Raw genomic sequence first — 15,865 nt, 5'->3', positions numbered from 1 at the left:
TGATCGTTTCAGAGAGTGAATAGGACAGCTCCATAGGACGTGCCAGGGCAAGACCTTTCAGGTCACAGTTGTGCTTTGGGGGAAGGTAGCTGAAGGAATGTGCTGCTGAGAGAAGAAGTCCATGCACCAGCTAACAGAAGTGTTATTTCCAGGCCTCTTTGTCTTAAATTTCCACACTAAATCTCTGTCATACACATGCAGAGGCTTCCTTGCTGTTTGTTCTGATGCCTTTGTCTCACTGATGGCATCTGTCTTACTCAGAGAATAAGTGTGAACAATGGGCACCCAAAGAGCTTCATATTTATACTCAGGGCTAATTCTGTCTGGCTAAGGGTGCCAGAGCATCAGGCCAGCATGCTAAAAAGCAGCCCCCAAACACCCTGCAGTGCTTTAGATTCCAGCATAATGGTCTGGACTATTACAGCATATGATCCCACCTGCCTGCAGCAAGGGACGGGGCAAACTATTTCTGAGAGGCAGAGGAGGGGAGAAGCAGCCCCTGCTCCCTGTGCAGGGACTGGAGCATCAAAGGGAACCACATCCAGCATCAAAGGGGTCAGAAAGGGGGAAATGGCAGGGAGGCTGACAGGGAGCACAGGGGACTCCTTTGTGCATCGATCACAGAGTTGCTCTGTGCCCGCGCTGTCGGGGCAGATGGCTGGGCAGCACCTTCTCATCAGGCAGGAAGCTGATAAGAAATATGACTTGTCTCTAAGCCAGCGTGGCTTTTCCTCCTCTTTCTTCTTCCAGCCAGTTGAATGCGTCCAGAGCATTATCTCTGCTTGGTACTGACTTTAGCAGCACTGGCTTAATGTAATTACTGAATAGCAGCCAGAGCCGTTTGTGCCGCATAACCCTGGAAGAGCTGCACTTGTCAGGAGTGTTCTGCAGTGAGCCCCAGCTCCTGTGGCTGGGGGCTGGGATCCTTGCAGGAGGGGTTGGCCCAGGACATGGGCATGGACACACGTGTGGGGCTGCTGATGGCTCTGCTGCTCCCTCTTCCCCCAGCTTCCATCTGAACGGTAATGTCCCACAGCTTTTGGTAACGGTTCAGGTCCCAGCTGTCCTGCTGCTGCCTCTGGGACACAAAATGCCTCATGGAGTGGAGTGGAAAACACCATGGCCCGTAGGGTTTGCAAGCAGAGGATGGGCTGTACTCCATGGTGTGACTATGAGCATCCTGGGGTGAAGCAGCACGTGCCTCCAAGCTCGCTGCGAGGGAGTGGAGGGGACGCTGCGGCCGGCGCCAAGCCCGGGGAGGGATGTTCTCTCCTGCTCTTGAAGAGTCAGCCCAAGGGCTCCGTGTTTGCTCAGCTTTTGGTTGCCAGCTCTGGTTTGCCTCTCATCAGTCAGGATTCAACTTGGCATGTTTGGGAGCACAACTTGGAGAAAGAGCAGGAAGGTTTGGCTTGCTGGGTTATCTGTAACGCATAAAAAACAAATGCAAATGTGGAGAGGCCAGAGCATAACTCATTTATAAACAGAATTCATGGTGCTTGCACAGCAGTGTGCGGAGCCAAGGCCCGTTCTCACGCGTTGCAGGCTCTTTCTCTCAATTATTTACTCTCCTTATCTCCCCTCTCCCCTCCTCTGACATGCTACACCATTTCTCACTGCTAATTTCCTCTCCGTTGCGTACGGTTGACACGCTGCGTTTCCTTCCTCTTGCTTTCTAACGTTTTCTCCCTTGCCTTCCCTCTCCATTTTCTTTCTCCTCCGATCCAAAGCTGCTCCCTGAATAACTGTCATATTTGCTCTTCTCCCATCCCTCTCCTCACCCACCTTGCCTGTGTACTTCACTCAAGAGCTCTTTTGATCTTTGGCTTTCTTCCGTGCCGACTGCAGCGGACTGAAGCGAGGCGCGAGCTGCTGCCTCGCAGCATCCTCCGCTCCCCAGAGAGGTTAATTCCTTCAAGTTGTTGAGTTTGGGGGTTTTGTCAGTTTTCAAACAGCAAATGAGGGAAGGAGCTCTCACAACAGACTCTAGTTTAAAAATACATAAATAAATCCCTCTTCAAAATAAGCTTTAGAGAACCGTTTCTGCTGTGCAGCTGCGGTGTCTGCCTCACGCTGGGCTTGGCCTCGAGGACTCAGGTGCTGATGAGGTTACAGCGACGGTTGGTTTCACCAGGACTGATGCTGAATGCAAACTTCTGCCTGTCTGTGTGTTCCCTCTTGAGCAGAAGTCAACGTCCAATTCCAGCATTCAGACAGCCTCGGAGTTCTTAGAGAGGCTGAGCAATAAAAGAACCCCCTGGCAGCCAGAACTGGGTTGCTGCATAGCTTGCTTTGTAGACAAAGATAGGCCTGCAGAAAAGTTAGAGGTCTGGCAGGTCCAGTTTACAGGGACAGTTAAAAGAATAGGATGTGAAAGGATACAAAAGCTGCTGCAAATCCTGAATCAGCCCCAGCAGCCCTGCAGAGTCTGGCTTTCTGTGGCTGGCTTTGCAGAGAGACAGCAAGTGGTGGGTATTGTCCCGTTGGGGAGGAGAGATGAGCTTTAGCTCCCCAGGTCCTGCTTTGGTAAAGACATACCCATAGGACATAAAGCAAAGCAGCTGCTTCGTTCTCTTGGGTGCCTAAAATACCTGACTTAGGGTGATTTTGGTGGAGGAACATGGGTTGGATTAAAAATAACACTGAGTATGAAGTCACTGTCGACTAAAAAAGTGCTGGTGCTGGAGCCCCACGTGCCCTGCATGCTTGTGGTACCTGTCCTGTCCCAGCCCATGGGGCAGGCCACTTGGTTTGGCTGATAACTCCTTTCTGTGTTCCATTTCCATCACCAGCCTATGCTCCCATCTCCCTGTCTTTCAGAGAGATGTTGAGATTCCCACCCTGAGTCCTAACCCTGCAATTCTAATGTGCAATTCTGAGTGTTCCTCAGATTCCCTTTTAAACTGCAAAAAAACCCCCTGTCCTTGAAAACCAAACTGCATGGATTTGACTTTGAGTTTTGTACTTGAAGCACTTTGTGCTGTGTCTCTTACATTTTGTTTATGGGTGACTCGGAGCCCTTTTCTAATCTCCTCTCTGAGAACAGATGCCCTCTGTGATTTGTGCCTGGTTAGCCCCAAGCCTGGTTGAAGTCAAAGGCAGATGAATCCCCACTAACGTTTCAACTTTCCCCTGATGGCAGTTAGTCCAATATTGTCTGGTTTTAAGGAAATCCTTGCTCGTGCTGCCCTGAGAAGAAGCTCCTGGCTGACCCTTCCCAAAGGGACTGTGCCTTTTGCTTGTCCCACCCACACAACATCGTTGATGGTGCCCACAAACCCCCTCCAGAACTGCCTGTGCACCTTGCTGCAGAGCTGATGCTGCCCATCTGCCGTTGCTGCTGACAGTCTCTTAAACATGCCTATCTCCTGCTGCTGCAATTAGAGCATCAATTAATTAATTGCATTTGCAAACATACAATTCCCTGGGTTCTCAGTAAAGGCCTGTCTCAGTGAGAGAGCAGGGAAGTGGAGGGGGGTTTGACATCATTGGATTTACTGAATTTTTGACATCACCTGAATTACCAAAGTGCATGTCAAGAGGAGTTCTGACAGCTGATCAGAGCACCTTAGTATTCAGAAATGCCCTCTGCATGTGACAACAGCCACCTGCCAACAGACTGGGCTTCTACAACCACAGACACTGCTAGGGGAAATCCCAGCCACAGTCCTTCCTTTTGCATTTGGGCCCTGGTCAGGCTGGGAGGGAAGAGGTGCTGTGCTTTCTGAAGCAAGTTCTGGAGTGGAATCTAGCTGGGGGTTTCATACTGACGAGGATCTGCTCTCTCCCAGGTGGACAATGCCAAGGATTTCCTCTCCATGGGTGGACTCCAGCTTGTGATCAAGGGGCTGAACAGCACCGAGGCTGTGCTGAAGGAGCACGCTGCCTTCGTCCTGGGAGCTGCACTGTCCAGGTGAGCTCACTCTCACCCAGCTGGGAGGGTGAAAACCTCCAGAGACCACACAGGCTCTGTGAATCTCTTCATCTCTCTGGATGTATTTCTAATAGCAGGAGATGGGGCTTCTTTCGTGCTGTGACACACCAAATTGTCTTCTCCCCTGCCTAGCCCTGTCCTGACCACGGATCCCGGTCTTTTCAGTGCATCCTCATCCTGCACATTAGACTTAGCCAGAAGTAGTTCTGTGGGAAAGCTGTGATTGTTTCTTTTTTTTGCCAGGGCTCCTTGTTTTTTCAAGGTCCCAGAGTAATAATTCTGCTTCTCCTCTCCTCCTGGCAGCCCTCTCTGGGGGAAGACCTGGAGGATGCTGTGGTTGTGAGTGCCTCAGGAAGCACCTTTCTCCCTCCTGCTCCTTGCTCCCACGCTGCTTTGGGATAGTGACATGCTGATTTCAGAAATTCTGCAACTCCCTGGGTCTTTGGGGCTGGGGTTTGGCCCCACAGACATGTGCCTCTAACACCAAAGGAGTGAGTTAGACACAGGGTCAGGCAGGAGGTCAGCAGTCTGAAGAAGGATGTTTGTGGTTCATGGGAAAGTGGCTGTTGCCTGAGGAAGCCCAGTCTGCCTCATGCTAGGATGTAAAGTGTAGTGCTGCAGGTGGTATCGTGTGGGCTCACTGGGCTTTACTGGTGCCCTTTTTGTTTTATGGCATTTGGGGCTGAAGGGGGTGAGCATTGCACATTCACGTGTGCAGAGGCTTTGGAAATGCATTGGATGAACCCAGACTTCAAGGTCAGAAGTGCAAAGTGAAGACTGCAAGTCAAGACAATTACATCTGCATATTTCTGTGCCTATTTGGTCACCTTCTCCACCGTTATACATTATTTATCACTTAGGCTAATACCCAGCCCACAAATCTGCATTTCTCTTGCAGTCTTGTATGCAATGCAGTTGGTCCTCAGCATGTGTGAAGTTCTGTGGCCTGATGGACAGCTGCAGGTACCCAGATTTACAGCAGGAAAGGGTCCAGCTTGTAGTCTGAAGCAGAGCTTGACTCCCTCATCACAGGAGGATACACACTTTCACATCAGATACACTCTTCTTATTCTGGCGTGTCTTAATGTTTGAAACAACACTGTAATTGTTTCCCCAGGTTCTGTAATAGTGTGTAGACTCTTAATTATGTGTTTCATAAAGAGATAATGGTGCAGAGGCTCTGGAAGCATTTTCAGGTAACTTGCAGAAGGATGGGGACTGTCAAATCATTTCTTTCCTGGTTTAGCTTAACACGACTTGATTGAGGCTCAAGAGGTTCCATCTCTCACGGGACGAGCGTGTAGCAATGGCCACAAAACTAATGGCTTTAGATAGCGTTCCTCAGTTAATTGCAAATGCCTTTCTTTGGACAGAAAGAGTCTCTTTTCTAATAGGATAATACTCAAAGAGTGCTTTGGAGACTTTTAGACCCCTTTTTTCAGTAAAGGCCATTCTGACAGATGGTACTTTTGAGTGGTTTGGATGATGTATTGTTTGAGAGCTCAGTTCCAAAATGTGAGGAATATTATGGCTTGGGGTTTGGGTTTACTTTTTTTTATCCCCCCTTGCTGTGCTTAAGCTTTCTCAATAGACACCTACATGCCAACTCATCTGCTTTGTGCTCTCCACTTAATTTGTTTGTTCATACATTTCCTCAGCTCACTCCGTGCTCCATTTCCACTGCCGTGGGCATTTCAAGTACTTCATGCTAAGCATTTTCTGATGGCTTATGTTTTTCTGAGAGGAGGTTGTTTATTTCCTTCACTCATGGATGTTGTTCCTAGTTGGATGGTAGGATTTTCCAGTAAATGCCCAGAGGTGCTACAGCTCTCTGGGCTGTAGGGGCACAACCTGATCCGTGCTTGTGTGCTCCTGTGCTGGATGCTGAGCTGTATCTGGGCAAGAGGTGATGGTCTGCAGCTCACCAAATGGCTCTGTGGCTAGCTCACAGGTCTTTTCAGCCAGATTGGCTCAGACCAACAATTTTAAGGCAGGCAGACCTTCCCAGAGGAAAATCAGGGTGTGATCATAGCAGCTCGTCAGCCCGGCCCAAGAGGCCATTAACTCCTGGCATAGCTGAAGCTGGAGTTGTCTGTGGGCAAATTGGTTTATAGCAGGAGAAAACCACTGGGCCCTGAGCAGCCTCAGACACGTTTGGGTCACATCCAGAACTTTTAACCCCTTGAAAACTCTCCATATCTCCTCCAGATTTTCGTTGTCCTGATCTCTGATCAGGCAGTGAAGCAGCTAAGGGGTGGAGCAACCCAGCTCTTGCCTGCACACAGTCTGGCTGGGGCTTGGCTCAGGTCTGACTGTGCTGAAAACCAGTTGGGACCAAAGGCTTTTCAAGTGGATCAGCATCTTGAGCCAACGGGTCGGGTGCCTGGCCGAGATGTTGGATCAGCAAAGGCAGGAGGAGGAGAAAGAGGAGGGGGAGAAGGCACAGCAGGAACTACTCTGGGTTTCTGCTTCCTGGTATCACTTGTATTTATTTGGCTTAAACTGAACTTGAAAAGCAGCCTTAGCAGAGTGGGGTCTGGTCCTCGAAGCAAGGGTGCCAGAGTGCTGCCTGCACAGACACTGTCCTCCTGGCATCCCTCTGCCTCTATCTGTGAGCCTCTGCCATGGAAGAGGGTGACCTGATAGGGAAGAAATCAAGATTTCATCTCTTGTTTCTCATCCATGTCCTTTATTTTAGGTATTTGGGTTTTAATTGCTGAGCCTGTGACCAAATCAAACATCACTCCATCTGGCAGAGTTTTCAGAGTGATGCCCTTCTGGCAACTCAAAGACGTCATCACAGCCTTACTGTCCTCAAACCTTGAACAGAATGTTTTCTGTTGAGCAGTTTGCAAAAGCAAACTTCACCTGAACAATCCTCAAGTGCTCTGATTGCAAATAAAAGTTAAATGCACTAACAAAAATAATTGCTAGCCATGTGGGACTGTACATTTAGGTATCCATAATTCACTAACACTACATGCCAATACACAGCGTTATCTGGATTGTCACTGATTGCATTAGCATAAAAGCACGTTAGCACTTATCCAGTGGCACTAACATTTAAATATATATAAGTATGAAATATTAAGACAGAGCATTTTGGAGGCAAGTGAAACTACTGGCTGCAGAATGTTCCTCCCTGTTTTCCAAGGTACGCTCCAGCATCTTCAGACGACAAGCCAAAGGGTCCAAACGTTGCAAAAATGGCCATGTTTTATGCAAAGAGGAGCTATATTAAGCTAAATAAAAGATTGCTGATGAGAGAAGTGTCTTCTGATGTCCTCTGAGCTATTTACAGGCAGCATCTTCCTTTGTTCCCAGCACAGCCAGGCCTCAGTGTGGCTGCTATCTAGATGTTTCCCAAGGCTGGGGACGTTAGCCAGCAAGGATTATGCTGGTGATTAAAACCTCAATTTTGAGAAACTTTACCTCCAGAAAACGTTGTTTTCCACACCAATAAGCTGAACATTTTAATATTTTGTAATAAAAGGATTTCTGTAATCCCTTCAGAAGGACAAGGATAATTTATGCCAAGTGCATTCTGGAATCTTTATCCCAAATGCTCCCTGTTCACTTAGGGGTGAATCAGAAGTGAGGAGAGACAGGAGCTAAGCCACGGGACCTTCAAGGCAAAGAGGAGCGGTTTGTATTTCATGGGGTGAGGGCAGAAAGTGCAAAAGGTGAGGTTTCAGTGTGGCCAAAGTGGGGAGCTGGGAGGAAAGTCACTTGTGCAGCTGCACGGCGAGATTTGTGCTGCTTTGGCCGGTCCTTTACAAACCCACGTGCTTTTCAAACCTGGCAGCCAGGGGCAGGACTTCAAACGGATAGCCCCAGCTTGCATTTGCCATGTGTGCTGGCAGAACACAGTGCAGTCCCCAGCACAGCCTCTTCCAACACACCCAGCACTACTGGTGGCTCATTGTTCCTTCCTTTGGCCTTGGCTGATAACACAAATGTTACAGGACTTGGTATAGACTTAAGAGTAAACAGGTAATAACTCAAGTGTCATCTCATAGGAGCTCCCTAGAGACGGCTTGTGGCAGGCTATAGAGTCACAGCATCCCAGCATGGTGGGGGCTGGCAGGGCCCTGCAGAGCTGCTGCAGCCCCAGCCCCTGCTCAAGCAGGTTCCCCTCGCTCAGGGGGCGCAGGAACGTGTCCAGGTGGGTTTGGAAACCTCCTGAGGAGCCTCCACACCCTCCAGATGAATGGTTTTGAATTAAGTCCAACTTTGTGGTGAAACTGGTCGAGTCTCACTGCTGTTAAATAACATTAAAGCCCAAGCAGTAAACCCAGAGAAAGTAAAATTAAAGACCTTGCTTTGATGCTGTCTTGCAAGGACATAAGAATTTCTGGGCAGAGAAAGAAATCTAGTTAGCTTAACAAGCACTGTCCCTACCCATTTATTTCAGATCCATCTTCATGTCCATCCCTTCTGCTATTGCCCTCCTGCAGGCTTTGCCCATCTCTTTACCCATTTGCACAGTTCCCTTCAGCTGCCCCGTGTGCCAGCACCGTGTGGTTGCCACCTCCCAGCTGCAGTCATTCCAGCTCAGCTCCCTGCCCTGCCTGTAATTTCTTACTTTGTAGATTGTCTCTTCTATTTTCACTTGAACTCCTGACTCGTGGGGAGTTATCAGCCTGGCTGCACTTAATTTCAGATTAATTTGATTGGGTCACTTCAGGTTTTTTTTTTGTCTCTAATGATAATGAACTCAACCTATTTAGCCTTTCCCCATTATGAATAACCTTAACAAAAACTGCAGTGCAGTGTAAAACCCCTGTTTCATCATTGTGGTTAATTACACAGAAGAATAAATCCCCAAACATTTTTCAGCGCCTGAAATGCAACAAGGAAGTGTGATTAACGATGAAATGGTGAACTGCCATGCTTGTGCTCTCAGGAAGGCAGCGAGAGCAGGCTCTGGGAGAAGAATCTAGAGTCTGAGGTTTGCTCCTGGTTTTGGTTTCATAAATGCATTGGTAGTTTCAGTGCTTGGGGGGTGCTGGTGTCTGGAAGCTGGCAGGATGCAGCAGCCTGCGGTTGGGTGCTCCTCCACTACCAGGTGAGTTGTCCCCAGGTGCCTGCAGCTGCTGGAGAGCTGGCAAGGTGGGCTTGTCAACTCACCCCGTGGGGCTGATTTCCAGCTGAGGATGTTGTCACTTCTGTGAAATGTGGGAATTCTGGAGTGAGTGACCCCATCCAGGGAGTCTGGGTTGGGCTGGCAGTGTGAGAGATGAGGATAAAGAGGTTAAGGCTGTGGAGTCTCCTTCTCTGGAGCTTTTCAAAGCCCATCTGGATGGGTTCCTGTGTGACCTGACCTAGGTGGCACCAGCTTTGGCAGGGGGTTGGACTGGATGATCTCTAGAGGTCCCTTCCAACCCCCACCATGCTGTGATTCAATGACTCTGTGCAGCAGTGAGGATGCAGACTGCTGCAACTGGAGTGTTAATCCTCACATTGTGTTTCAGCAGCCAGTAAACCTGCAGGGCTCTCCCCTTGCACTGAGCACTGTTGCATTGTATCAGGGTGCTCAGCCTCAGCAATGCAGGTGGTCTCTTCCTCTGTATTTCCTTCACACAGAGCTGAGCTCTCCCACAGCCATGCAGGGTCTCACAGGTGCCCTCTGCTCCAAGTTCTGTGTGAGGTGGCTTGCCTAGAAAACACAGCTCCACGGAAGAGTTGGTGCTGCCCAGGGATGTGGCAGGGGTTGGGAGCTCTGGGAAGCTGCCCCAGCAGTACTTGGCATAACTTTCTTTTTAGCAGGGAGGTTGGTGACACAACCTGCAGGTAAAATTCATGGCAGCCAGGGCATGCCTTATATAAACCAGATTGTTTCTGTCTCCTCTCGTTTAGTAAATGCTCTCTGCTAAAGCATTTGAGTTGTTGTGATGGTTTACATTTAAAATATGCTTTTGGACTGCTTACCTAATCTCTTTCTGCAAAAAAAAAACCCCAGCCCCAACTTGCTGTTTCTCAGTACAGACCTGGTTTCACTGCTGGGTGCAACATGTATTCCTCCATCTCTTCAACCACTATTTATTCATCATCCATGTCCTCTGTTTATCCTTTTTACTACAGCCTGTGCACTTGGCTAATGGCTTCACAAGCTTCAAAGATTTTCCTGCCTAAGCACCTAAGTTATTTTCCTGACCTGCTGTGACTTTCCCCTGTCTCCTGTTCTCAGCATTCCCTCCAAGTAATAGGTGCAAAACGCTCCACAAAGACCAGGCATCTGCTGCTGCTCTTGAAGCAGGAGGCTGCAGCAGCCCCTTGTTAATGTGTTTCAGAAGGGAGGTTGAAAAAGTATATTGAATAGAACAAAGCAGAGAAGAATGGGAGGAAGAGGAACAATGAGAGCAGGAAATGCAGGATCCAGCCTCAATTACATACCTGCTCCCAGCAGGGTTTGGGGTGGACAGAGCTGACCCAGTGATTACATTAGGGCTATTGTCTGAGCTTGTATAGGAGGATCCAGATCCCTTCTCTTCCTTTGCACCCTCCTACCCCTTTCCTGATTGCAGCTTTTGTTGAGTTTAATTACTGGCAGGCTGTACTCAGCCAGCATGCAAAGGCAGGTCCCAGTGCTGGTGATAGAATCATCAGGCCTTCAGAGGGGTCCTGAGGGGCTGCCCTTAGCTCTCCTGGGCTGGCTTTAGCTGTATTTACTCACCAGCCCTCTCTTGCTCCCCAGCTCTTCCCCTCCTGCTGAGGAGAAGCAGGCAGAAGTGCTGGACTCAGAGCTTGCATAGGAGACAAAACAACACAAGCCAGCAGCCACAGGCTTTCACAGCATCTAAGACTGGCCCTTGCCTGGCCTGACTGAAGAAAGATCAAGTCCCTGCAAAGGACCTTGTTCCCAGCTTGTGATCTTCCAGCCTACCTGTGGTTTAAGTTTTTTTCCTCATCTGCCTATTCATGTGCTTTAAGATCCATTGAAACAGTTGATTATTCATCCATAAAGACAGTTCCTCAGGTCTTGCACCAGATTGCTGCCAAGCTCAGCCCCTTCAAGGCACTGCAGGTGTTCCAGAGGGTGAGAGAGGAAACAACAGCTTACTGCAAATTACCTCCTTCTGAAGAAACTCATCATCACTGTTGACTACATGCTCTTCCCTCAGGTGCTGACATTCTGTGTCGTCTTATGAGCTGGATTTTGATCTCCTTTCATTTCAGGTGATCCTGCTTCTGCTTAAAACACGTCCATCAGAGGCCCTCGGAGCTGCCTGGCGTGGTTTGGAAGGGGGTGACTCACTGGCTTGGCTGTCCCAGGAGCTGTGCAGACCTCTGAGCCCTGCCAGGGAGGGCAGCTGTCTGTGGACAGCCCTGGGGGGCTGCAGCAGTGGGCAGCCCCCTCCCCACCGGGCAGCTCAGCTCGGGGCCCTCACACAAGTTGGGTAGATGTTATTGCAGCCGCTTCCCGCCGAGCCTTAACCCGTTACACCCCTTTATGTGAGCCCTGAATAGATTTGGAAACTAATTTGCTGCTCAGAGCATCAATAGATGTACGTCACTTGTCCTTTCTGCTGCATTTAATGAGTTTCCAAGGTACTGCAGCCAGTTCCAGAAGGCAACCATCAAAGGACTGCGTCTTCGCTTCCATCTGAAGTGTCTGGCTGTCCCTCCAGCATACTTCAGCTCTCACAGATTTCTCTCTGCTTTTGTCTCTCATGAATTTAATGTGGAGTGCATCTTATAATTTCTTGCAACCATCCTTTCCAGACTGTATCTTCCCCCCAGCCCTTGAAAACAGGGGAAGGGCAAGAGTAAGGTCTCTTCCCCAGTCAGCTGGTGTTAGCCAGAGCCCAGGCAGTGTGTGGGGCATGGGAGATGTCCTGTCACACTGCTTCTCTCTGTCACTCTCTCAGTTATTCTCCCCAGCTATACCTATTCCCTTCTGTTAATCATTTGAGCACCCCTGCCTGCCTCAGTCTCTGCTCTCAGCTGTGTGGGACCACGTCTCTGCATTGGGGCTGTGACCAGGGGACAGTGGGCATGGCCTGGCAGGGCCTGTTTGGAGGGACAAATCATTAATCTGAGGTCAGCAATTAGGGCTGTTGCTTTGTACAAATCACCAGATCACCGTAGGGATTGTCTTATTAAAGCAGATGTGCAGGCCTGGCTGGTGGGAAGGACCTTGTGGCTGGATTTTGCAGAGGTAGGACCAAAAGCCCCAGGGTGGTGATGGCACAGTTACACCCAAATGAGGTTTCCCTAAGCCTTAATCAGCTCAAATCTGTCATTTGTGATGAACCACAAGGGTTCTTGGGGTTTTTATCTATTTCTGCCAGTGCACCAGAGAGGGTTGAGCAGGGTTTCTGGTCCGTGCCTGGTGCTGCAGGGTGTCTGCTGCCAGAATCCCCTTGATTGGTGTTTCTGAGCTCCCTCTGCGTGTCCCTCACCTGCTTTGGAAAAAGATTGCATTGCGTTTCTGTGCACACTGTGTCACAGAAGCCCATAAATACAACTCTAGTGTGTTTGTATGTCTTGCAACGGGCAGGCATTCACCTGAGTTGTTTTCCAAATGAATACCTCGCTGCTTTTACTTAACAAGAACTCTTTTCCCCCAGATGAGAAGGGGAAACGGCTCTGAAGTGGTTTTGAAACCAGGCGTCTCCTTCTCAGGCTCTTCACAGCAGAATCTGTCTTAATTTCAGTTCAGCCAGTGTGTGAAAACACACGGTGAGGCATTATTAGTCCCTGAAGGAATAAAGACAGATGGAGCCCAAGATGGAATTGGCTTTATAATTAATTGAAACCTTCAAGAGTGGAATGGAGTGAGGGCTTGGTCCTACCCTGTCAGCGCCTGGAGATCAATTCAGCCAGAGTGAATCTCCACGAGCACAGGCAGAGGAGCTCAGCAGGAGGAATACAGGTGGCACTGAGTGGAGTCAGGCCTGGGCTGTCTCCTTCCAGGTGGGACCTGTTGCTGGAGGAGGGCAGGGAGAGGGCTGAGTGAGGGGCAGGGGATGGCAGGGCGGATGGGGGCCCGTGGCGGGTGGTGACGTGCGTCTCTAATGAGCTGCTATTTCTGGCCTCGAGCTTCCCGCAGCTGTGCATGATGGCTCTTGTGTGACTGCTGCACTGGAGAGCTGAGCTGGGAAGAGGGGAGTATTTTGAGGCATGCTCCAAAAAAAAACTTGAGAAGGGGAATGTGGGGGTGGGCTCCTGCTCCATGTGCAACCTGAACAGTTTCCTGGGGGTTTTGAGACATGAGGGACCTGCCCCTCAAGAGGGAGCAGTGGAGAAATACCAGCTGGTGTTATCTGCCCTGGCATCAGTGGATGTTTCTGGAGTCTGTAACTGCAGACCTTTATAGCATTTGTAATATACCTGCTGGAAAGGAAGAAGGAAAAGGAGATGTCCCCTTGGTGTTTTGGGAGCAAATCCTCCCCGTGCAGACTGGCTTTACAGCCCAGACCACAGCCACACTGGCATGGCTGGCAAGTTCTGGGCAGCTGGGGAGAAGCAGCAAGTGAAGGCAAATCCAGGTCAGTTATGGAGCTATGACATCCTATCCATTTGGAGAGGGTCCAAAGGGGGTGGGTGTGATGGTGGCAGCCCCAATTAAGAACATGACTGGGACCTTGCTAGTTGTCCTAAGGAAAGGTAGGGCTGCTGCAGGTGAGCTGATGCTGCAGATCAACGGGGAGCTGAGCAAACACACAAAGCATCACACCCAGCACCTCACAAAACATCCACTGGGCACTTAGTCTGACAAGTGCAGTTTGGCTTTGATGATCCCTGACACCCCCTGGCACGGCAGCACGCTTGCTGAGGTATGTTTTGTGAAGGCTCTGTAGCGGGAGCTCTTTCTGCAGGGCCTGGCCAGGAAATCTTAGAGAAACACTTTCAGGCTGCTGTGGATTTTCTTTCCTTTCCCTGGGGCCTGTGGGGACTGGAGATCAGCGGGCTGTGGATTAGTGGATCAGGAATTAGAGATGCATTTTTCATTCTTATGTTACACACTAATGAACTGACAAATTTAATTTCTCCAAATCCAGCTACTTCAGTTAGAATAAGTGAAGCCTTCCTGTGTCTCCTTTGGTAAGTCAGGAGACTCAAGTGTCCCTACCAGTGGCTACTGGGCAGATGCCCTTTTAAAGCCCAGTGCTGTGGCTCAGCACAGCGTGGCAGGTTTGCTTGGACCCAGGTGGGAGATGTGCTTGGCTTACATCTAATGATGCTGAAACCCCCCTGCACCAGGACAGGCTGGGGGTGACCTGCTGCTCCAGGAAAGGGACCTAGGAGTCCTGGTGGATAACAAACAAACATGAGCCAGCAATGTGCCCTCATGGGCAAGAGGCCAATGGCATCCTGGGGCCATTAAGAGTATGGGCAGCAGGTCAAGGGAGGTTCTGCTTCCCCTCTGCTCAGCCTTGTTGAGGCCTCATCTGGAGTCCTGTGGCCAGTCCTGGGCTCCCCAGCTCAGGAGAGACAGGGAGCTGCTGGAGAGAGGCCAGTACAGGGACAGCAAGATGCTGAGGGGATGGAACATGTGTGTGAGGAGGAAAGGCTGCAGGCCTGGGGCTGTTCAGCCTGACCAAGAGAAGCCTGAGCTCGGGGGCACCTCAGCAATGCTGATCAATCCCTGAAGGGCAGGTGTGGAGAGGATGAGGTGAGTCTTTGTTCTGCAGTGCCCAGTGCCAGGACAAGGGGTGATGGACATCAGCTGGAACACAACAAGTTCCCCTTAAGCACAAGGAGAAAGTCCTTTGGTGCTGAGGTGAGGGAGCCCTGGCCCAGGCTGCCCAGGGAGGGTGAGGAGGCTCCTCAGGAGGTTTCCAAACCCCCCTGGACACGTTCCTGTGCCCCCTGAGCCAGGGGAACCTGCTTTAGCAGGGCTGGGGCTGCAGCAGCTCTGCAGGGCCCTTCCAGCCCCCACTATGCTGGGATTCTGTGATTCCAATACCTTTTTCTTGGCCCCCAGCACGGGGACGGTCCCAGGGACTTTGGGCAGCCCCCTCCCCAGTAACAGGCTGGGCTTTGGGTGCTGCTGGTGCTGGTGGATGCTCAGGCTGCTGCAGGCTCCACGTGCCTCTCCTTTAGCTGCACTGTTCTTCAGGTCTTGTGGTATGCACCTCCCTACCCAAAAGCTGTGCCAGGAAAAAGCGCATTTATGTCGTTCAAAGCCTAATGGGCTGCGCGGTGGGACCCGATCTGCAGGGGGAAAGCAGCTCCATCATTACCCGGTCGCTTTGCAGAGCATTAAATGAGGGCTAAACAAAACGACCTGGGCTTTCCGGAGCAGGCTTTGTTCCTTCACTTTGTGATGCTAAAAGTGGGTGTGAAAGAGGGACAGGCACAGCCAGTGCCTCCAGGGAACACAGCTCTGGGGCATCAGTTGCTTCCCTTGACTAAGGAAGGGATTTGGGGCTGTGCCCGTAATATCTTGAGTAACAATTAACACGATGGACCTGGAAAATACAGCTCATTTTCCCCCCTTGAACCTGACAGGTAAGGATATATGTTTCCTGGTTGATTACTGTGCTTTGTTACAGCCTATTTATGGCTGATTGAAAAGCAGAGGCTTTGTATGAAGAGAGACCTTTAATCTCCTGGCAGAGCCAAGTGTCTGTCCCTTCTCTTACTCTTCCTTCTCTTCTGCTTATCTCCAACCCCCACTTTAAACCTGAACCTGGCAGAGACCAGCAAGAAGGCAGGATCAAAGCAAAAATAATTGGGATCTCTGGCTTCTATGGGCAGCCTGAACCCCTTCTTCCTACTTACTAACTAGTTATTCCTAAATAACTCTTGCAAGAGACAATTCAGCAGTTGCAGCATCTTCTTGATGAAAAGCACTCCAATGTAATAACCATGGCAACAGTTGCTGAGGGGCGGCATGATGAGGGCCAGGGATGTGCTCTGGGAAGGACAAGGGGCCCAGCCTCCCTGACAAATGGCCCCTGACGTGCAGGGAGCTCTGTGTGC

At 50.2% G+C, this 15,865-nt stretch overlaps 1 protein-coding gene across 1 annotated transcript in view; it reads left to right on the top strand.

The window, feature by feature from the left end:
- The window catches only part of SIL1 (SIL1 nucleotide exchange factor), a 95,864-nt gene that overhangs the window by 60,165 nt on the left and 19,834 nt on the right, over nucleotides 1-15,865 (top strand). The window contains exon 7 of the mRNA XM_062001940.1: nucleotides 3,789-3,910. Within this exon, the coding sequence (XP_061857924.1) occupies nucleotides 3,789-3,910 (122 nt within the window). The remainder of the gene's footprint in view (nucleotides 1-3,788; nucleotides 3,911-15,865) is intronic.

This window comes from Colius striatus, chromosome 9, assembly GCF_028858725.1.
Source record: "Colius striatus isolate bColStr4 chromosome 9, bColStr4.1.hap1, whole genome shotgun sequence".
NCBI lineage: Eukaryota > Metazoa > Chordata > Aves > Coliiformes > Coliidae > Colius > Colius striatus.
Note: the sequence above shows the minus strand (reverse complement) of the source record. Positions and strands in the feature narration are given on the sequence as shown.